Here is a 22,541-nt window from a genome sequence, read left to right as displayed (position 1 = left end):
GTGGGTTAGAAAAAATGTTGGAGAGTGCAAATAAAAGCCCAAACAGCCTCTGTGGAGACAGTACTTGGATAATACTTTAATCTGGGGCACTCCAACAGCCTGGAATATGATGCTCATGTCCTTATTGAAAAGAGCAGTGCTCCAAAAGCTAGTATTTCCAAATAAATCTGTTGGGATTATAACCTGGTGTTGTGTGATTTTTAACCAGTCCAACACTGGCCCTTCCACATCATTACTAAATGCTGTCAGAGGTCAGTGTGTTCACAGAATGGTCAGTTGCATCTGTGCTGGGGGTTGGAGACAGGGAACGTGTTGTTAGTAGCACAGTGTGAACGATCAGTGCAGTGTCATTACACTTTCTTATATCTACATAATCTGTGTTTGCAGTTCCATAGACACCAGCAACCCTCTGATTTATGTAAATGATTGGTTCTCCTGCACAGGGGTAGACTGGGAGTGCTCAATGCTTTCTGATTTGACAATCTCAGTCCTGTAGGTAAAAACAATGACTGAGATGCTGGAAACCAGATTCTGGATCAGTGGTGCTGGAAGAGCACAGCAGTTCAGACAGCATCCAACGAGCAGTCGATTTTGCTGCTCGTTGGATGCTGCCTGAACTGCTGTGCTCTTCCAGCACCACTGATCCAGAATCTCAGTCCTGTCTCATGCCCATCTGACACACGGGATGTAGTCAGAGCTTTACATGTTGCAGGGCTGCTTCTCAGCTGAGACCTGCTGACTTCATGGTCAGTCCCACACCAGGCAATATTTCTTTTAACTAACCTATCAGGGGAACTTGTCTGTCACAGTTGGCCATGTCCAATTCGCAATAGGCCCTTCACAAACAGGAGCTTACTTGCAGGTGCATACGCACACAAACACAAGCACACACAGATACAGGGCAACATAGACCCATTCACATCTAACTGTACCAAAAACAGACACATACATACTCACATGTACACAGAAATGTACACAAACATACACAAATGCACACATTTAGGGCCACAGACACATACCAATACATATATGAACAGACTCATGCACATTCAAGCACACACACAAAGATGTGCTTGGAGATATATACACCAAAAACAACAAGTTGGATTTATATCATGCATTTCACAGTTAAAAAATACCCCAGGGTGTTTCACAGGAATTATATAAGACAAAACATAAATGTTCACATGTTCATACAAGCACACTTATTCATGTGCATACTAATACACATCCACACATTTAAACAAACACATACATTCATATACATACATGCAAACACTCTCATACCTGCAAACTCTCTCACAAACATAAAAACGCACTAACTCACACATATGTACAAACATGCGTATATACAAACACACATGTATATACAACACATACATACAAATGCACATGTACGTACAAACACATACATATATACAACACACTCACACAGACAAACACACACATGTACACATAAACACACCCACATGTACATACAAGCACTCACGTACATACAAACACACATTCACATGTATATACAAACACACATATTCTTATGTACAATCAAACATACCTATACATTTACAGACCTTGGTATAAACCAGAAATTATCTGAACTCCCTTGGTCTGGGTAAAAGCAATAACTGCAGATGCTGGAAACCAGATTCTGGATTAGAGTGGTGCTGGAAAAGCACAGTAGTTCAGACAGCATCCAAGGATTCTTGATGAAGGGCTTTTGCCTGAAACGTTAATTTTCCTGCTCCTTGGACGCTGTCTGAACTGCTGTGCTTTTCCAGCACCACTCTAATCCAGTGCCTCACAGTCTGGGCATGAGGTTCGTACATTCTTAAATTAATTGCAGGTTTGTTTTTGTTTGAACTGACCTCGTCCCTCTCTCCTCATGATTAGTGAAATTATCAGTTGAAGGCAGAAAATACGGTAAAACAGAGCAGAAGGTTCAAAAAATTGACACATGCACTTGAAATAAAAGGAGCAATGATTCTAATGCTTGTGCACTACACTCAATCAATGGAAATAGAATTGTTTAAATTCACTCACAAAGTGGACATTTCCTTTAATTCAGTAAAAGAGTTCTAATGAAATTCTGTTTTTTTTTCCTCCCTCTCACTTTCCCACTTCAGGTTCTTCTTGAAATTCTTTCTGAAATGCAATCAGAACTGCCTGAAGAATGCAGGAAACCCAAGGGACATGCGAAGGTTCCAGGTGAGTATGGGTTTTATCTCTGCAGCCATCTCCTCTGAAAGCTAATTTGTGAACAAATAATGATTCATTTGTGGAGGCTTAGCTCTAAGTGGTAATGGCAAGGGAGAGAGATGTATTCGATGGCTTAGAATGTTTTAAAAAAAGTCTATCCTCACTTGACTCATTTCTCACAGGGGAGACGAAAGAAATAAAAGGTCTGTACTGTTTAAATGTCCCTTTTGAACAGTGAAAGCTTCTAACTGTTTGACTTGGTGTCTGATGAGAGTCCTTTGTTGTAGCAAAGAACCTGTGGAAGTACACACTGCAAAGTTCAAGTATGGGCCAATTCAGACTCACTGAAGAGGATGTAGCATTTAACCAGGCCACGTTTGAAGGCTGCCTCACATCCATCAGCCAGTGTGCACATGTTCCTCACAAGTGTTTACGATGCTTTGTGCCAAACCTTTGCCCTGCCTTTCATGTCACCTTATCTTTTGCACTGAAGGTTTGATTCGTGTGGGGTGACCCACCTTCTGCTGAAACAGGGAAGGTAAAGAAAGTGCTTGGTAATAACTCCAATGTTAGCAAAAGGTTCACCAGTGGGATTGGATACATTGGCAGGATTTGGGAGACAATTAAAAAGGTGGTCAAAGTGTAGTCAGTTCCAGCACGGAGTCAGGCTATATACTAGAGTAATTTAACAAACCACAGACAGCCCTGCTTTCTGCCCACAGCACAGCATATTCCTTGACTTCAAATATACATTTGCCTTTTCTCGTAATGGATGCAATGTTCCCCACCTCAACCACGTCGGGTGCCAAATCTCCCAGGACTTCCTACTCAAAGCATTGCCCCATCCTATTTTCTCACTGTCTTGGTGAGAATTATAAAGCAGTGCTCCCTCACTGACACCCACCCCTCCCTCACCTGTTACCCAGCAACCCAGCTAATGGGTCCTGTTTTGGCCTCCTCTACGTGTTTGGGAAAATTATCTTCCCCACTGAACCCCTTCATAACTTTGAAGACTTCCACCGAGTCACCTCTTAGTCTTCCCCCTTCCCAACTGCTCAGTCTTCCCAGCTCGCTGTTCCAGAATTCAGTCCTGGTGAATGATGCTAAGAGGCTCATTAGTGATCAGGGCCACTGAGTGATGGGCGTGCCACTTAATGTAAGCTCAGGCTGGTTAAATTATAGCTTTCGATGGACAAAACCTTAAACACGGGCACCCACACCTTTCTCCTGATCTACGATCCTCTGTATGTACAGATTAAAACCTGGCATTGCAATTCTTAGCACATCTATGTGGTGGTATGGTGTCTCAGTGGTTAGTACTGCTGCCTCACAACGTCACGGACCTGGGTTCGATTCCAGCTTTGGGTGACTGTCCGTGCGGAATTTGCACATTTTTCCCATGTCTGTGCGTTTACCCTGGAGGCTCTGGTTTCCTCCCATACACAATGGCAGTTACGTTGGTTGGCCATGCTAAGTTGTCCTCGAATGTGCAGACGAGATGGATTAGGCATGGGAAACGCAGGATCACAGTGATGGGGTAAGGGTCTGGGTCTGAGTGGGATGTTGTTCAGGGAGTTGATGGGCCGAATGGTCTGCTTCCACACTAGGAGTTCTGTAAAAATAATATTCAGGCAAATTTGCAAATTGTCTGTGCTGGTGAGTCACAAGTGCACATTGTCCAGCTGTGTTGACACTTTATCTGACCCTAACAGAATGCAGTGTTTACACAGTGAAGTCAGCAACTCATGATAGTGGATAAGCCAGAGATGTTGAGCTGGCCATGGAGAACTCACCCCAGTCAGAAACACGGAATCATTAAAACTGCTTCTTCTCAGTTTTGGACTGCTAATAAGTGCATCCTGATCAACCCTTTCCTACAATGAGCAACCACTCATATTTCCCACTTTAGCAATAAAATCAATGGGAAACCTTCCTGAGTCATGCTTTTATTGACCGCAAAAGGTTCCTCATTGGATCCTCATTATTCAACATCATTGAGCACCGATCTCTGATCTCCCATGATGGGTCAGTGAATGAGCAAAACCCAAGATGGTGCAGGAAGGTTGAGTCATTAATTTGTGAGGAGTTAGCTGGGTAACTGAGAGAAAGAAATGATTAGGGAAATTGGACGAAAACAAAATTTAATCTGTGACAGAGGTCCCAGTAATATAAAGGCAGTTCTCATAAAATAATGGCTGAGTTCTACCTTCTAACTTAAACTAGGATCTGGTCTTCTGAACCACGTTGGGAATCACATGCAGGGATCTTGAGTGAGGGCAAGATTGATCTAATTGTGTTCTCCCCCTTCCTCCCTTCTCCACAGTGAAGTTCCCTGTTCACAGGCATTAACTAAGTATCCAGACGAACAATGAGAGAAATCCAAACCTAACACCTCATCTACTGTGTCTGTTGCTCTCGATGTGGTCTCTTCTACATTGGGGAAACAGAGCGCCAACTCTGGGACGCACGCACCAAACAACCCCACTGCCCTGTGGCCGAACACTCCAACAACCCATCCCACTCTGCCAAGAACATGCAAGTCCAGGGCCTCTTCCACCACCAAATCCTAGCCACCCGACGCCTGGAGGAAGAACGCCTCACCTTCCGCCTTGGGACCCTCCAACCACATGGCATCACCAGTTTCCTCTTCTCCCCTCACCCCACCTCATCCCAGATCTAACCCACCAGTTCAGCATTGCCATCTTGAACTCATACCTTTCCACCTTCCTTCCCGTCTATCCGTTCCACCCTCCGCACTGATCTATCACAATTACCCCCACATGCATTCACCTATTGCATTCCCAGCTCTCTTCTCCCTAGCCCCACCCCTCCTATTTATCTCTCAGCCCCCTCCCAAACATTCCTGATGAAGGGCTTATGCCTGAAACGTCAACTCTCCTGTTTCTCGGATGCTGTCTGACCTGCTGTGTTTTTTGACTCTAATTCTCCAGCCCTTACTTTCTGTCGTTAAGAGAGGCTTGTTTGAAAAGAGAGACCTGGGTGCCTGAAGGCACGCCTACTATTGTTTGGACAAAGGGAGTCAGAGGTGGATAAAAGATTTGGGGTTAATACAGAGTTCTCGGAGGGACATAGAACTAGAGGAGGTTACAGTGGGAGGGAAGGATGGAGGCTGTGAAGTCATATGAAATATGAGAGTGAGAGCAGGTGGAAGCAGAGCCTTGGGAGGGGGTTAAATGGGGTAAGAGTCGGACATTAATCAGCACAAGAAACTAGAATTGTGAGCAGTGCGAGTCTTACTCCAAGTGAAACCTGGCAGGTTCAGGGACTGCACTGAAGTCATCAGGAAAAGCAAGTCATTTGTAAGATACAATAGGTCTTTTGGCAGTGCAGAGCCTGAGTCAACTTGGGGAGGAGAGATACTTGTCTCCTGGAGTAGTCTGACAAGACGACATAAGAGTTTACCAGAGTCCACAGGGTGATCTGTACGCTGGTTCACCTAATAAGTGCTCAGGCTAATTTTCATATGGTAATCACTTTTCACGTTATCTTGGTTCCGCAGTCAGCACTTCTGGTGTGCGATTGGCTGGATCCAGGGAAGGTTGCTGATCTGTTGACTCTTAGAAGTGTTCCTGTCAAAGCAGCGTGCGCCCGTGTGGTAGTTGAGCCTTCAAGTATGTGAACAGTTACTGCTTAATTACTTGTGCTGTGTCAATTAGTGTGACCTTAGCATTTGGCAAAAAGAAAACGACTGGCTTATGCAAACGGAGAGGCAAAGAAACAAAATGAATGGACGGGCTTCATTGAGTGTTTAGATAAAGCTTCCAAATTGGAGTGGTCTGTCAGTTTCAACAAACTTAAAAATACTAATAATGTATGCCATCAGACCTCAGTAACATCGGACATGAAAAGCTCTCAAACAGATGTTTTGTTGTCTCAGCTCATGTGCCTCTTAAGCCTGTCCTGTTGGATATCAAGTATTTCTCAACAAGGGATATGTGCTGGCTGTTAGTTCGCAACATTTGATGGTTATTGAAAGGAAGATCTGTGTTTGTCTCTGAAAATTTTTACTGGCAGAATGTCATCTCCTTCACACTCATTCAGCCAAACCAAGCCAAGTATCTCTCTCTGAAGTCACAAATTGAGCAGTGGTTTGATCTGAAGTGGTCCCTTTGGGTTAAACGGCTATATTTGACGGATACGTCATTTACGACTTTATTTACCGAAGGCCGTGATTTGTGCGAGTGTACAATAGCACATCTACCGGCCAGCTCCTTCCATTAAAAGCCGTGTAGTCACTCTTATGTATCCCGACCCGGACACCGAGATTGATCTTTTCACTCATAGGAAGGGCAGCAGAAGTGAACTCAGTCTTGCTCACCTCTGATGTATCCACAGAAAAACATACACTCAAATATGCGCGTGTGCGCACATACCTTCAGACACACTCACGCCCACACACTTTCAGACACTCACTCTCTCTCAGACACACTCTCTCTCACACACACCTTCAGACACACACTCTCTCTCACACACACCTTCAGATACATACTCACTGTCTCTCTCTCTGACATGCACACTCACTCACTCTCTCTCTCTCACACACCCACACACCTTCAGACACATATTCACTCTCTCTCTCTCTCACACACACACACACACACACACTCTCTCTCTGTCACACACACACCCACATACCTTCAGACACATATTCACTCTCTCTTTCTCTCTCTCACACTCACACACACACACACACACACTCTCTCTGTCACACACACACCCACATACCTTCAGAAACATATTCACTCTCTCACACACACACCTTCACACACACACACTCTCTCTCACACACACCTTCAGACACACACACTCTTTCTCTCACACACACACACCTTCAGACACATACTCTCTCTCTCTCTCTCACACACACACCTTCAGATACACACTCACTCTCTCTCACACACCCACACACCTTCAGACACATTCTCTCTCTCTCTCGCACTCACACACACACCTTCAGACACACTCTCGCTCTCTCTCTCACACACACACACATTCAGAATCACTCTCTCACACACAAATATAAGCACACACACATTTTTCAATGGCTTGCATTTGTATAGCACCTTGGAAAAATGCCCTGAGGTGCATCGTAGGGGCATTATCCGAGAAGGACAGTGCCAGATTCTTTGTGAGCAAGGGGAGGGCACAGTAACAGCGCTTCTATTCTATATTTGGCACCTTACACCAACAACTTGACTTTTTGAAGTTCCTTTGAAGTTCTTAGCCACCTTTTGGGCTAGGTTGTTCACTTGTTCTCTGATAAATGTCACTCAGACAGGAAATGGTGAGGTTGGATATGGCTTTAGGTCAAGGAAGGAGATGTCTGAGATGTGAACCACCTCTCACACCTATAACAGAGTCCCACTTGACCCAAACCCATCCATTTTAATAGTTGAGAATTCAGCCCTCTGTCTCTTGCGTCTCAGCCAATTTCCTAACCAGGTGAGTAGATTGCCCTCAAATTCAGAAGCCCGTGAGGTGATTCCAACTTTACCTTCATCTTCCAACACACGTCCCCACACGGTGTCCTTCCTTGTGAAAAGAAAGCCTTGTTTCAGAAGGTTCCGAACAGGATTATGGCCTTTCAGCTCCTTATGCTTGTTAGAAAAGGTAACTAGGGAGAGAATAGGGCTCCTCAAAGATCAGCAAGGCAGCCTATGTGTGGAGTCACAGGAGATGGGGGAGATACTGAACGAGTATTTTGCATCAGTGTATAATGTGGAGAAGGACATGGAAGATAAGGAATGTGAAAGATAGATGGTGAAATCTTGAAAAATATTCCTATTACAGAGGAACCAGTGCTGGATATCTTGAAATACATAAAAGTAGATAAATCCCCAGGACCAGATCAGGTGTTCCCTAGAGCTCTGTGGGAAGCTAGGGAAGTGATTGCTGGGATATTTGTATCACTGATCGTCAAGGTGAGGTGCTGGAAGACTGGAAGTTGGCTAACATGGAACCACTATTTAAGAAAGGTGGTAAGGAAAAGCCAGGGAACTATAGACCGGTGACCCTGACATTGGTGGTGGACAGGTTGTTGGGGGGAATCCTGAAGAGCAAGATTTACATGTATTTGGAAAGGCAAGGACTAATTAGGGATAGTCAGCATGGCTTTGTGCGTAGGAAATGAGATAGCTTTGGCAAATAGAATTAAGGAGAATCCAAAGAATTTTTACAAATACATTAAGGACAAAAGGGTAACTAGAGAGAGAATAGAGCCCCTCAATGATCAGCAAGGTGGCCTTTGTGTGGAGCCGCAGAAAATGGGGGAGATACAAAATGAGTATTTTGCATCAGTATTTACTGTGGAAAAGGATGTGGAAGATATAGACTGTAGGGAAATAGATGGTGACATCTTACAAAGTATCCATATAACAAAGAAGGAAGTGCTGAATGTCTTGAACCGCTGAGGGTGGATAAATCCCCAGGACCTGATCAGTGTACCCTAGAACTCTGTGGGAAGCTAGAGGAGTGATTGCTGGGCCTCTTACTGAGATATTTGTATTATCAATAGTCACCTTTATCAATAGTGAGGTGCCGGAAGACTGGAGATTGGCTAATGTGGTGCCACTGTTTAAGAAGGGCGGTAAGGACAAGCTGGGGAACTATAGACTGGTGAGCCTGACGTCACTGGTGGGCAAGTTGTTGGAGGGAATCCTGAGGGACAGGATGTACATGTATTTGGAAAGGCAAGGACTAATTCGGGCTAGTCAACATGATTTTGTGCGTGGGAAATCATGTCTCACAAACTTGATTGAGTTTTTTGAGGAAGTAATAAAGAGGATTGATGAGGGCAGAGCAGTAGATGTGATCTATAAGGCGTTCAACAAGGTTCCCCATGGGAGACTGATTAGCAAGGTTAGATCTCAGAGTACAGGGAGAACTAGCCATTTGGATACAGAACTGGCTCAAAGGTAGAAGACGGAGGGTGGCGGTGGAGGGTTGTTTATCAGACTGGAGGCCTGTAACCAGTGGAGTGCCACAAGGATCGGTGTTGTGTCCACTGCTTTTCATCATGCATATAAATGACTTGGATGTGAGCTTAAGAGGCATAGCTAGTAAGTTTGCAGATGACACCAAAATTGGAGGTGTAGCGGAAAGCGAAGTAGATTACCACAGAGTACAACTGGATCTTGATCAGATGGGCCAATGGGCTGAGAAATGGCAGATGGAGTTTAATTCAGATAAGTTCAAGGTACTGTATTTGGAAAAGAAAATCAGAACAGGACTCAAACGCTTAATGGTAAGGTCCTAGGGAGTGTTGCTGAACAAAGAGACCTTGGAGTGCAGGTTCATAGCTCCTTGAAAGTAGGATCGAAGGTAGATAGGATAGTGAAGAAGGCGTTTGGTATGCTTTCCTTTATTGGTCAGAGCATTGAGTACAGGAGTTGGGAGGTCATGTTATGACAGTACAGGACATTGGTTAGGCCCCTTTTGGAAATTGCGTATAATTCTGGTCTCCTTCCCATTGGAAGATGTTGTGAAACTTGAAAGGGTTCAGAAAAGATTTACAAGCATGTAGCCAGAGTTGGAGGATTTGAACTATAGGGAGAGGTTTAATAGGCTGGGGCTGTTTTCCCTAGAGTGTCAGAGGCTGAGGGGTGACCGTATAGAGGTTTATAAATCATGAGGGGCATGGATAGGATAAATAGACAAAGTCTTTTCCCTGGGGTGGGGAGTATCCAGAACTAGAGGGCATAGGTTTAGGGTGAGAGGGGAAAGATATAAAAGGGACCTAATGGGCAACCTTTTTCATGCAAAGGATGGTGACCGTATGGAATGAGCTGCCAGAGGAAGTGGTGGAGGCTGGTACAATTACAGCATTTAAAAGGCATTTGGATGGGTATATGCATAGGAAGGCTTTGGAGGGATATGGGCCAAGTGCTGGCGAATGGGACTAGCTTAGGTTAGGATGTCTGGTTGGCATGGATGAGTTGGACCGAAGGATCTGTTTCCGTGCTGTAGATCTCTATGATTGTACGACTGAGGTAGAGGAAGCATACTCTGGGTTTGCAATATAAGTAGAAGGGAGGCTATTCAGCCCCTTAAGCCTGATTTATAAGAGCAATATAATAGAGTCTGGACCACGTTGCTTTTTACTGAGAAGCAGGAGGAGGCTGTCCACTCTCTTGTGCTTGTTACCTAGCAACAGGAGGAGGCCATTCAACCCTCATTGTGATTTACACAGAAACAAGAATGGGACACTTTGCTCCTTGGGCCTGGCTATTCAATTAGGTGATAATCGATCTGTGGCTCAAAGTGATTTCCTTGCCTTTGCCAACCTGGTACTCCGCCAGTGCAGTTTTGAAACCTCCAACTGACCTGTGGCATCCACAGCTTTGAGGGCGAAAGAGAGTCGCAGTCTTCCAGCTGCCTTTTGTGTGGAGAACGTTTCATCCCTGAAGGGCCTAGGTGTGGTTTGAAGGTTACACCCCTGGGTCTTGAAGAAACTGTTTCTACCAAGTGCTTGAGCCAGTTGAAACATTTTACACAGCTCCATGAAATCACCCTATACTTGAGGGAATTCAAGACAAGCTTACGCAGCCTGCCCTAACAAGGTAATCCATACTTTCCGTTATCATTCTGATGCTGATCGTAATGCCTCAGTTTGCAATGTATTGTTTAGCAAGTGCCGAGTCATGTGAACCCAAGAAATTTCACTTGACCTGAGCTACTTCTGAATTTGTTCATCTATGCCAGGGTGGTAATGAGGAGGCGTAACTACTGTTGTACAAGATAATGGTTTCTGAAAGGGTTAATGTTTGAAATTGTAGTGGACTCCACTCAATCTGATGATGTCCCATAATGAAATGTCATCTCAAGGGGCCTCTGACAGGCACAATTACAAAGACTAACTAGTTCACATAACTTGTACCCATTGCTATCATGAACGTCGAACATAGATGTTGCGATGTAGCGCCGACCTGTGAAACCAATCTGCAGCCCATCTAACCGACACTATTCCATTATCATCCATGTGTTTATCCAATGACCATTTAAATGTCCTTTAAAGTTGACGAGTCCACTACTGTTGCAGGCAGGGCATTCCATGCCCCCACGACTCTGAGTAAAGGACCTACCTCTGACATCTGTCCTATTTCTATCACCCCTCAGTTTAAAGCTATGTCCCCTCAGCTTAAAGCTATGTCCCCTCATGCTAGCCATCACCATATGTGGAAAAAGGCTCTCACTGTCCACCTACCTAATCCTCTGATCATCTTGTATGTCTCTATTAAGTCACATCTCAAAAGTCTCTCTAACTACCATTTTTTAAGACAAGCACCTCTGCTCATTGAGAATCAGTAGTAGTTTATCCTTTATTACTGCTAATTAGATAGGTCCTTAGACTCACCATACATGGTGCAGTGGTAATGTAAGTATCTTTGACACTTCACAGATTTTCTCTATAATCCCACCTCCTCTCTGTAGGCAAGTATTGTTTGTCAGAAGTCACTCTATTGCTGTGAATTAGAGGCCATTCCTTATTGGTGAGCCAAGGAGGCTGGCTGGTCGACGTGGGGACATCATGCTGTCCATTTCCAAGGCCGGTGCTTTCTCATAGCACTCCATGATGAATGATCGGGATGGATGTCATAGGGAACCTTAGGACAGTATGAAAGGGATTAAGACATTGAGATTCAACTCAAGTCAGTAAATCACAGCTGGTCTGTATCTCAGTTTTATCTACCCATTTTAGTTCTGCAACTCTTAATAACCCGAGCTGCCAAAAATCTATTAATCTCACTTTTATTCGACCCCTAGATTGGAATTACTCTCTGTACGAAGTACACTTTCCCAAAGGTATTCCCGAATTGCTTCGCTCTCATAGTTGTTCTAAACATGCCTACCAGACAGTACCTTTTGCTCTGGCACCATCTCGTTCTCTCGCGAGGAGGTTGAGCAATTCATCAACTTCACCAACACATCCCACCCTGACCTTAAATTTACCTGGACCATCTCTGACACCTCCATCCCCTTCCTGGACCCCTCCATCTCCACTAATGACGACCGACTTGACACTGACATTTTTTACAAACCCACTGACTCCCACAGCTACCTGGATTACACCTCTTCCCACCCTACCTCTTGCAAAAATGCCATCCCATATTCCCAATTCCTCCGCCTCCATCGTATCTGCTCCCAGGAGGATCACAGAACACACCAGATGGCCTCCTTCTTTAGAGACCACAATTTCCTTTCCCACGTGGTTAAAGATGTCCTCCAACGCATCTCATCCACATCTTGCACCTCCGCCCTCAGACCGCACCCCTCCAACCGTAATAAGGACAGAATGCCCCTGGTGCTCACCTTCCACCCTACCAACCTTCGCATAAACCAAATCATCCGCTGACATTTCTGCCACCTCCAAAAAGACCCCATCACCAGGGATATATTTCCCTCCCCACCCCTTTTCGCCTTCCTCAACGACCGTTCCCTCCGTGACTACCTGGTCAGGTCCATGCCCCCCTACAACCCACCCACCCATCCTGGCACTTTCCCCTGCTACCGCAGGAACTGTAAAACCTGCGCCCACACTTCCTCCCTCACCTCTATCCAAGGCGCTAAAGGAGCCTTCCACATCCATCAAAGTTTTACCTGCACATCCACTAGTATCATTTATTGTATCTGTTGCTCCCGATGCAGTCTCCTGTACATTGGGGAGACTGGGCGCCTCCTAGCAGAGCGCTTTAGGGAACATCTCCGGGACACCTGCACCAATCAACCACACCGCCCCGTGGCCTAACATTTCAACTCCCCCCTCTCACTCTGCCAAGGACATGGAAGTCCTGGGCCTCCTTTACCACCGCTCCCTCACCACCAGATGCCTGGAGGAAGAACGCTTCATCTTCCGCCTCAGAACACTTCAATCCCAGGGGATCAATGTGGACTTCAACAGTTTCCTCATTTCCCCTTCCCCCACCTCACCCTAGTTCCAAACTTTCAGCTCAGCACTGTCCCCATGACTTGTCTGGACTTGTCCTACCTGCCTATTTACTTTTCCACCTATCCACTCCACCCTCTCCTCCCTGACTTATCACCTTCATCCCCTCCCCCACTCACCCATTGTCCTCTGTGCTACTTTCTCCCCACCCCCACCTTCCTCTACCTTATCTCACCATGCTTCAGGCTCTCTACCTTTATTCCTGATGAAGGGCTTTTGCCCGAAACGTTGATTTCGCTGCTTGTTGGATGCTGCCTGACCTGCAGTGCTCTGCCAGCACCACTGATCCAGAAGTAAATTTTGCTCTGTCTACTCTGGCACATTTTAATTGCCTTAGCTGCCCCGACTAGATCAGAGCTTGTTCTTTGTCCCAGATACAACCCTGATTGTCCTACAGGCAACAGCACAGACTTGGAAGAAATCTTTTTCTAATCACTAGCTCCTTCCTTTAAGTCACCACAGACTGTGCGGCTTCTTTCCCAGGTGAACAGACCAATGAAAAAAATTCCTTTTCAGTTCAGTCATCCTCCAAACTCCTGAATGTCAGCAAAAGTTGTTTCCACCAAGTAACCGGTTAAACGTTTCAGGAGCTTGGATCTTATTTCAGGAGCAGACCAATGTTACTTGTTGCCCCTGTCTCCCTTTTCCTCTCTCCGCTTCACATCTCTCATTGTCCCCTCACTTTCACCTACATCCTCCTCGTCTCTCTCTCTCGCCCAACTCTAGCTCTGTCCTCAAACTCTCACCCCTCACTAATCACTCTTTCACTGTCCCCGGCTCTGTTGACTCCTCCTCCGTATCCCCCACGCCTCCTGACCTTCAATTCTCTGTCTTCCCCTCTCTTCTTTCTGTCTCTCACCTTTTTGCTCCCATCTCTTCCCCCCCCCCCCACCCCGCCAACAGCCCCCCTTTACTACAGTCCCTATATAAACCCCACACCCCCCAAAGCCATCTCCCTCTCTCCTCTTCTGGGCTGTGTCCCCCCTTCTCCACTCTATACCTCCCACTCTTTCTCTCCACCCCCTCCCCTCCCGGTCCCCAGTAAACCACCTCCTTCTTTCTTTTGCACTCTCTTCCATCTCCCTTCTCGTCTCCCACCCCATTCCTTCCTGCTTCGCCAATCCTCTCTGGCCCTCTCTCCTGTCACCCCAGCACCTCCCACCTTGTAACCTACGTTCTGCTCCCCGTTGTAGATATCTCATAATCAAGCAACGTTATAACATGGAGCAGGTGGCACTTGAACCTGGGTCTCTTGGTCCAGAGGTCCAGACACTAACACTACACCAACCCTACCCCTGTCTGTGCTGAACCAATGACGACAGGTTGGGCGTTGTTCCACTGTGGAGATAACAGATTTGCCCAAATGGGTGTTGGCGCCTGAGGACGATAGGGTGACTGGCACCAGGGTGGTCAAAGTGCCCTCACTTTAGCTGATCCCACTGAACAGCCTGTCTCCATGGAAACAAGGGGAGGTGTGATCTTTTGGTGTTGGCCCCCATTCCTCGTGTGTCTGAAAAGCTTTTGCAAGACGCGATGTGATTAAGCAAGAGCCTGCGAGTGACTTGGGAATTTTGGCCAAGTTGGGTAAAGCTCCCTGTAAGTGGCCCCGCTGAATCATTTAGTGTGAGAGCAAATCTATTAGCACTTTGCTTTTTGTCTTTCATTTCTCAAGTGAGGCGATTTTAATTAAATTAATCTGACTGTCAATCTATCAATGATCAATCACCAGTTCCAAGGCCCTTTCAGTGACAGCCAGTGAAAGGCTGACAGGGTCTGATAATGAAAAAAAGGAATATACTTGTGAATTGAGTCAATTAGCCTGCATAATGGGTGGATTAAACAGCGCCTAGTTTATTGCACTTTCAGATGTCAGCTCCTGAGTCCAGAGATTTGCCAGCAATTAACTTGGCTGTTATGATATTTGTTTATAGGGAGGTTGAACATGTCTAGAAGGATTTCTTCTTTAATCCTGTCACTGTGCATTTAAAAGAAAATTCACTGGGAACCCGCTCTGTTTATATAGGAAGACTAATTTGGGCTCCGTTGTTAAATTCTGAAAGACCCTGCCACTGTAGTGATAAAACAAAACAACATGAGCCTTCTGAGCTCGCCCGATCAGAGCCATTCCAATGTCTTGAGTGTAGAGAAAACACAAGTGAGTTAGTGCCTGCTGCTGTGGAACAGACTGCCTGGAGAGATGGTAGAAGGAGATTTTGGGGTGAGTTTTCTTCCAGTAAAGGAGGAAGCATATGTAAGGTATAGACAGGATAGATGGAGTGAATCCTTAGAAGAGTATAAAGGAAGTAAGAGTACACTTAACAGGGAAATCAGGAGGGCAAAAAGGGGACATGAGATAGTTTTGGCAAATAGAATTAAGGAGAATCCAAAGAGTTTTTACAAATACATTAAGGACAAAGGGGTAAATAGGGAGAGAATAGGGCCCTTCAAAGATAAGCAAGGCGGCCTTTGTGTGGAGCCACAGAAAATGGGGGAAAATGGAGCGGCACAGTGGCATAGTGGTTAGCACTGCTGCCTCACAGCGCCAGGGACCTGGGTTCAATTCCCGCCTCAGGCGACTGACTGTGTGGAGTTTGCTCATTCTCCCCGTGTCTGCGTGGGTTTCCTCCGGGTGCTCCGGTTTCCTCCCACAGTCCAAAGATGTGCGGGTCAGGTGAATTGGCCATGCTAAATTGCCCGTAGTGTTAGGTAAGGGGGTATATGTAGGGGTATGGGTGGGTTGCGATTCGGCGGGTCGGTGTGGACTTGTTGGGCCGAAGGGCCTGTTTCCACACTGTAAGTAATCTAATCTAATCTAAATGAGTATTTTGCATCAGTATTTACTGTGGAAAAGGATGTGGAAGATATAGACTGTAGGGAAATAGATGGTGACATCTTGCAAAATGTCCATATTACAGAGGAAGAAGTGCTGGATGTCTTGGAACAGGTAAAGGTGGATAAATCCCCAGACCTGATCAGATGTAACCTAGAACTCTGTGGGAAGCTAGAGAAGTGATTGCTGGGCCTCTTGCTGAGATATTTGTATCATCGATAGTCACAGATGAGGTGCCGGAAGACTGGAGGTTGGCTAACGTGGTACCACTGTTTAAGAAGGGTGGTAAGGACAAGCCAGGGAACTATAGACCGGTGAGCCAGTGGTGGTGGGCAAGTTGTTGGAGGGAATGCTGAGGGACAGGATGTACATGTATTTGGAAAGGTAAGGACTGATTCAGGATAGTCAACACGGCTTTGTGCATGGGAAATAATGTCTCACAAACTTGATTGAGTTTTTTGAGGAAGTAACAAAGAGGATTGATGAGGGCAGAGCGGTAGATGTGTTCTACATGGACTTCAGTTAGGCATTTGACAAGATTCCCTATGGGAGACTGATTAGCAAGGTTAGATCTCACGGAATACAGGGAGAACTAGCCATTTGAATACTGAACTGGCTCAAAGGCAGAAGACAGAGGGTGGTGGTGGAGGGTTGTTTTTCAGACTGGAGGCCTGTGACCAGTGGAGTGCCACAAGGATTGGTGCTGGGTCTTCTACTTTTTGTCATTTACAGAAATGATTTGGATGCGAGCATAAGAGGTACAGTTAGTAAGTTTGCAGATGACACCAAAATTGGAGGTGTAGTGGAAAGCGAAGAGGGTTACCTCAGGATCTTGACCAGATGGGCCAATGGGCTGAGAAATGGCAGATGGAGTTTAACTCAAATAAATGTGAGGTGCTGCATTTTGGGAAATCAAATCTTAGCAGGACTTATGCACTTAATGGTAAGGTCCTCGGTGTGATGCTGAATAAAGAGACCTTGGAGTGCAGGTTCATAGCTCCTTGAAAGTGGAGTCGCAGGTAGATAGGATAGTGAAGAAGGCATTTGGTTTGCGTTCCTTCATTGGTCAGAGAATTGAGTACAGGAGTTGGGAGGTCATGTTGCGGCTGTACAGGACATTGGTTAGGCCACTGTTGGAATATTGCATGCAATTCTGGTCTCCTTCCTATCGGAAAGATGTTGTGAAACTTGAAAGGGTTCAGAAAAGATTTCCAAGGATGTTGCCAGGGTTGGAGGATTTGAGCTATAGGGAGAGGCTGAACAGGCTGGGGCTGTTTTCCCTGGAGCGTTGGAGGCTGAGGAGTGACCTTATAGAGGTATACAAAATTATGAGGGGCATGGATAGGGTAAATAGCAAAGTCTTTTCTCTGAGGTGGGGGAGTCCAGAACTAGAGGGCATAGGTTTAGGGTGAGAGGGGAAAGATATAAAAGAGACATAAGGGGCAACATTTTCACGCAGAGGATCATACGTATATGGAATGAGCTGCCAGAGGAAGTGGTGGAAGTTGGTACAATTGCAACATTTAAGAGTCATTTGGATGGGTAAATGAATAGGAAGGGTTTGGAGGGATATGGGCCAAGTACTGGCAGTTGGGACTAGATTGGGATGGGATATCTGGTCGGCATGGATGGGTTGGACCGAAGGATCTGTTTCCATGCTGTACATCTCTATGACTCGGTAATCCTCATGGTACTTGCCATACTTAAGAAATAGGGTGCAGATATAATGGTATTGTTTCAACTATTAAAGTAAACATATAGGCTATTTACAGTCTTCAGGCACATAAGTGTCTAGGACTAATTCCACTTCCTGCAAACACTTGCCAAACAAGAGACGTTATCGGGTCTTCACACAAGAATCCACAGAACCCAATAACCAGTGACATGGAGTTTCCTAAATGGTGAATCATACCCATTAGTGAGTTATTGCTGATGACGACAAAGTATCTAAACTCATATTAAGCTATAGTTTACAATAGAGGATCAAGCTTCCAGTAGAATATCATGCTTACAGCAATTTGAGGTAAGATGGAGTCTGAGATCATTATACCTTCAGGTCACATGCTTTGATGCGGTGATGATATCAAGAGCATGTGTCTCAAAGATATAAAGGTGAAGACGTACTGACTGTGGGATGTAATCAATCAATACTCTTTACTTGCCTGGATGAGTGCAGCCCCAACAATGCTCAAGAAGCTTGACATCATCCAGGATGAAGCAGCCTCCACTTGATTGGCACTGTATCCACAAGTATCCAAACCCTCCATCACCGATGCTCAGTAGCAGCAGTGTGTGCTATCTACAAGATGCACTGTGGAAATTCACCAATTTGGTTTCTGTCTGTTTTATATTTTTATGCCAGGGTCACCCCTTTGGGGACACACATCCATTTGGTGACACACAGCGTTCATGCAAAAGTGACTATCAGGAGAGACTGACAGACTGCATATCTTTTCTAATGAGTAGCCAGTATTTTTCATGTTGCTGGGAACATGGCTAAGGGTAACACCCAACTGCAGCAAGGACTGACTCCTGACAGATGCTGGCAAATGGACCAAGGTCATTGAAGGAAGAAACTACTTCCATTTATCAGGGCTCTGTAAACCATTTGAAAGTCATTGAAGAACTTTTGACATGTAGATGTTACCATCTAGTAGCATCTGCCTGAGGGAAAATTGTGCTAGGGAGCTAGTTAATTAAGGGATATTGGGACAATGTTGACTGGGGATGTGTGTGGGTATGTATATATAATGGGGAAGAAGCAATGGGCTGGAGTTTATAGTGTAAGAGCTGAATTAAAAGTCTGAATGGAAAAGTATACAACAGGAATCTGTCTTAGCTTTGGTATTTAACACTGGGAACAGAGGATGATTGGTGGCATTGAAGTTAATGATTGAAAATGAATCATAATTCTAACCAAAGAGTGATTTGGTGAAAATGGCTAATCTAAACTGAAAGTATCGGGCTGTGATAACTTGTCACTATTTGTTCAATGTGAACCTGTGCAAGAATAAGGTGCCTTGAGGACCCAGGTTACTCACTTAGCGGAAATGAAACCAGGTGGAACGTTGGTAGTCTCACTACCATTATTTCACCGATCTTCACGCTGAAAAAGAGCCACCAAATGTAGTGGAGTACTTCTGGAATATAAATGTGTATATGGACTAAATGGTGTCTCGAGAGTTTGATACTTCTGAGTAAGGTCTGTCTTAATAAAACTGGATAGCTGTACTCAGGTTTCGTAGAATCCCTGCAGTGTGGAAACAGGCCCTTCAGCCCAACGAGTTCATACCAGTCCTCCAAAGAGTAACCCACCCAGACTCATTCCCCCTACTCTACACATCCCTGAACACTATGGGCAATTTAGCATGGCCAATTCACCTGACCTGCTCATCTTTGGACTGTGGGAGGAAACCGGAGCACCCGGAGGAAACCCATGCAGACACGGGGAGAATGTGCAAATTCCACACACAGTTGCCTGAGGCTGGAATTGAACCCAGGTTCCTGCCGCTGTGAGGTAGCAGTGCTAACCACTGAACTACCATATCGCTTTCAGAAAGGAGCAAGAAACTGTTAGAAATTCTGGAATAAGCATGTTTGCAATGATAATATACATTGAAAAGACAGGAGTATAATATGTTGCCATTCTGCACAATATGTTATCATCTTGTAATTTTTTTGTTTCATTTCTTTTTCATTATTGCATATTAATTTATTTTTAAAAAGAAAGAGGGAGAATTTTGTTCCTCTTGTAGGGTCTGGTGGGGATGCCTGAGGTGGCTACATGAGCAGGTCAGAAGCTAGGAATACTGCGGCAATTAACTCACCTCCTGAATCCTCAAGGCACACGTCAGAAGTGTGATGGAATACTCCCCACCTGCCTGAATTAGTGCAGCCTTAACCAATTCTGCCTCTCCCTGTAGCTCAAACCATCCAACCCTGGCAACATCCTTGTAAATTTTTTCTGAACTCTTTCAAGGTTATGAGTAACTCCACAAAAATCTGTTCTAGGCCAGCATCTCAACAGCCATGGTATCCCATCAGCAGGATAGTTCAAACATGACCAATGGGAAAAAATAGACCACTTGGCCTTTCAAGCCTACTCCATTATTCATTAAGACCATGGCTGCTCTGATTTTAACCTGAACCATACATTCCTGTACATCCCCAATTTCACCTCTTTGGTAATCAAGAATCTATCTACCTAATCTAATGAGTGCATCCAATTGCCAGAATGTGTCATTAGTGTTCCCTTTTTTAGCAGGATCTCATCAGTAAGGTGTCCTGGAGAGGCAGTTGTACCATCAGACCCCTCTTTTAAAGAAAACATGCCTACTTGCATGGAGAAGTATCCCTTTTGAGTAGGGAGAATTTCTAATAGAGCCTGTTTTCAAATTGGCTGTCTTCAATTCAGCTTATTTCAAACGCGAAGTCGCATAACCTGTCCTTAGTCTGAAGAGTCTGCAGCAGATTGTATTTTTTACAAAGAGTTACCAGGAGGTTTTATTTAGTACAGAGAGAGTCACCGACAGACTAGATTTTAACTTTGGGAGTGGAGGTAGAGAGGCGGTGAAGCCTCTGGAGCACAATTTCAGAGAACCATAGCAACAATGATGTCACATGAAAGCTGTGGGTTCATTGGCTGTGAAGCAACAGCTGTTGGGAACTGTGATTCAATACAGAAACTCCGAAAAAGAGAAATTTCTAAACTGGCATAAGGACTGTTAAGAATTCAGAAAAGTGTTTCTGTGGTCACTGAGTTTGCAACCAGGATGGTTTTTTTTGACTCCCAGCTGCTGGGGGCGTGGATGTCACAGAACAGCTGGAGGATAGGTTCTGCATGGTAGACTGGTTAGTAAGGTTAGCTTAGATGGGATCCAGAGGGAGCTAGCCAATTGGATACAAAATTGATTTGAAGGTAGGAGACAGAGGGTGGTGGGATGGGGTTGTTTATTGGACTGTGACTAGCTGTACATCACAAGATTCGGTGTTAGGTCATTTATATAAATGAGTTGGATGTGAATCTAGGAAGTATGGTTGGTATGTTTGCAGATGACACCAAAGTAGTGTCGTGAATAGTGAAGAACATTATGTCCGAGTACAACGGGACCTTGATCAGATAGGCCAATGGGCTGAGGAGTGTTTAATTTAGATAAATGCATTTTGGTAAGGCAAATCAGGGCAGGACATGTATAGATAACGATAGGGTTTTGGAAAGTGTTCCCAAACCGAGGACTGAAGGTGCATATTTCCTTGAAAAGTAGACAGGCTGGTGAAGGAAGCATTTAGCATATTTGGCTTCATTGGTCAGAACATTGAGTGTAGGAGTTGAGCTGTCATGTTGCAGCTGTACAGGAAATGGGTGAGGCCACTTTGGGAATTCTGTGTACAATTCTGGTTGTGTTTCTATAGGAAGGATGTTATTCAACTTGAGAGAGTGCAGAAAAGCTTTACAAGGATGTTGCCAAGACTGGAAGGTTTGAGCTGTAGGGAGAGGCTGAATAGGCTGGGGCCTTTTTTCCCTGGACTTACCAGAGGCTGAGGGGTGACCTTATAGAGGTTATAAAATCATGAGGAGCATGGATAGATTTAAGCCAAGGTCTTTTTTCGTACTGTTGGGGAGTCCAAGTCTAGAGGGCATAGGTTTAAGGTGACAGGGTAAAAATTTAAAATGGAGCTGATAGGTAACATTTTCACACAGAGTATGGTGCATTTATGGAACAATCTTCTAGATGAATTGGTGGAAGCTGGTACATTACAACATTTAAAAGGCATTTGGATGGATATATGAATAGAGGGATATGGGCCAAATGAGAATAGGTCAGATGTTTGATTGGACAGAAGGGTCTGTTTTCTTGCTGTAAGACTCAATGATATCTTTTAGGGGGGAGGTGGGTGAACAGCTAGAGACCATGGTCCACCTTGGACCAATGTTACAGATGGGAGAGGGATGTGCTCCTGCAATCAGCATTTATGGGGCTAGGTAGAAAATTGACAAGCAGGACCCAAATGTAGTCATCTCCTGATTACTCCCAGTGCCATGAGCAAGTGAGCACAGAAAACAGAAGGATATGACAGATCAATGTGTGGCTGGAAAAGTGGTGCTAGAAAGAAGAGCTTTTGATTCCTGAGGGAACTGGGACTGGCTCTGGGGGAGATGGCACTTTATAACAGAGTCAAACTGAGCTCCTTGCAGGGCACTCTGCAAGTGCAGCCAGGGAAGGGTTAAGTTAATTAAGCTGGAGCTTGGGAACCAAGACAGAATATTCGGAGTAATACCAGGATGTGAGAGATACTGGGAGAGGTAGATTACACTAAACTAGAGTGTGATGCTGTTTCGGGGAAGAGCCCTTTATCAGCCCTGAACCAGCATCTGCAGTCCTCACTTTCTCCTACACTAGGATGGAGAGTAGTAATTTGGAGTTGGAGTGGGAGCAAAAGAAATGACAACCAAATCAGGGTTACACTGTGTATCTGAATATAAAAAGCACAGTGAATAAGACTGGGGATTTTATAAGGATTCTTGATGAAGGGCATTTGCCTGGAACGTCG

The 22,541-nt window shown here is 45.0% G+C and overlaps 1 protein-coding gene across 6 annotated transcripts in view; it reads left to right on the top strand.

The window, feature by feature from the left end:
* ebf1a (EBF transcription factor 1a) overlaps nucleotides 1-22,541 on the top strand; it is a 482,981-nt gene that overhangs the window by 231,786 nt on the left and 228,654 nt on the right. For all 6 annotated transcript variants that reach the window (XM_060837039.1, XM_060837040.1, XM_060837041.1 and 3 more), the window contains one exon: nucleotides 2,124-2,205. In XM_060837039.1, the coding sequence (XP_060693022.1) occupies nucleotides 2,124-2,205 (82 nt within the window). The remainder of the gene's footprint in view (nucleotides 1-2,123; nucleotides 2,206-22,541) is intronic.

Source organism: Hemiscyllium ocellatum, chromosome 16 (assembly GCF_020745735.1).
Source record: "Hemiscyllium ocellatum isolate sHemOce1 chromosome 16, sHemOce1.pat.X.cur, whole genome shotgun sequence".
Taxonomy (NCBI): Eukaryota; Metazoa; Chordata; class Chondrichthyes; order Orectolobiformes; family Hemiscylliidae; genus Hemiscyllium; species Hemiscyllium ocellatum.
Note: the sequence above shows the minus strand (reverse complement) of the source record. Positions and strands in the feature narration are given on the sequence as shown.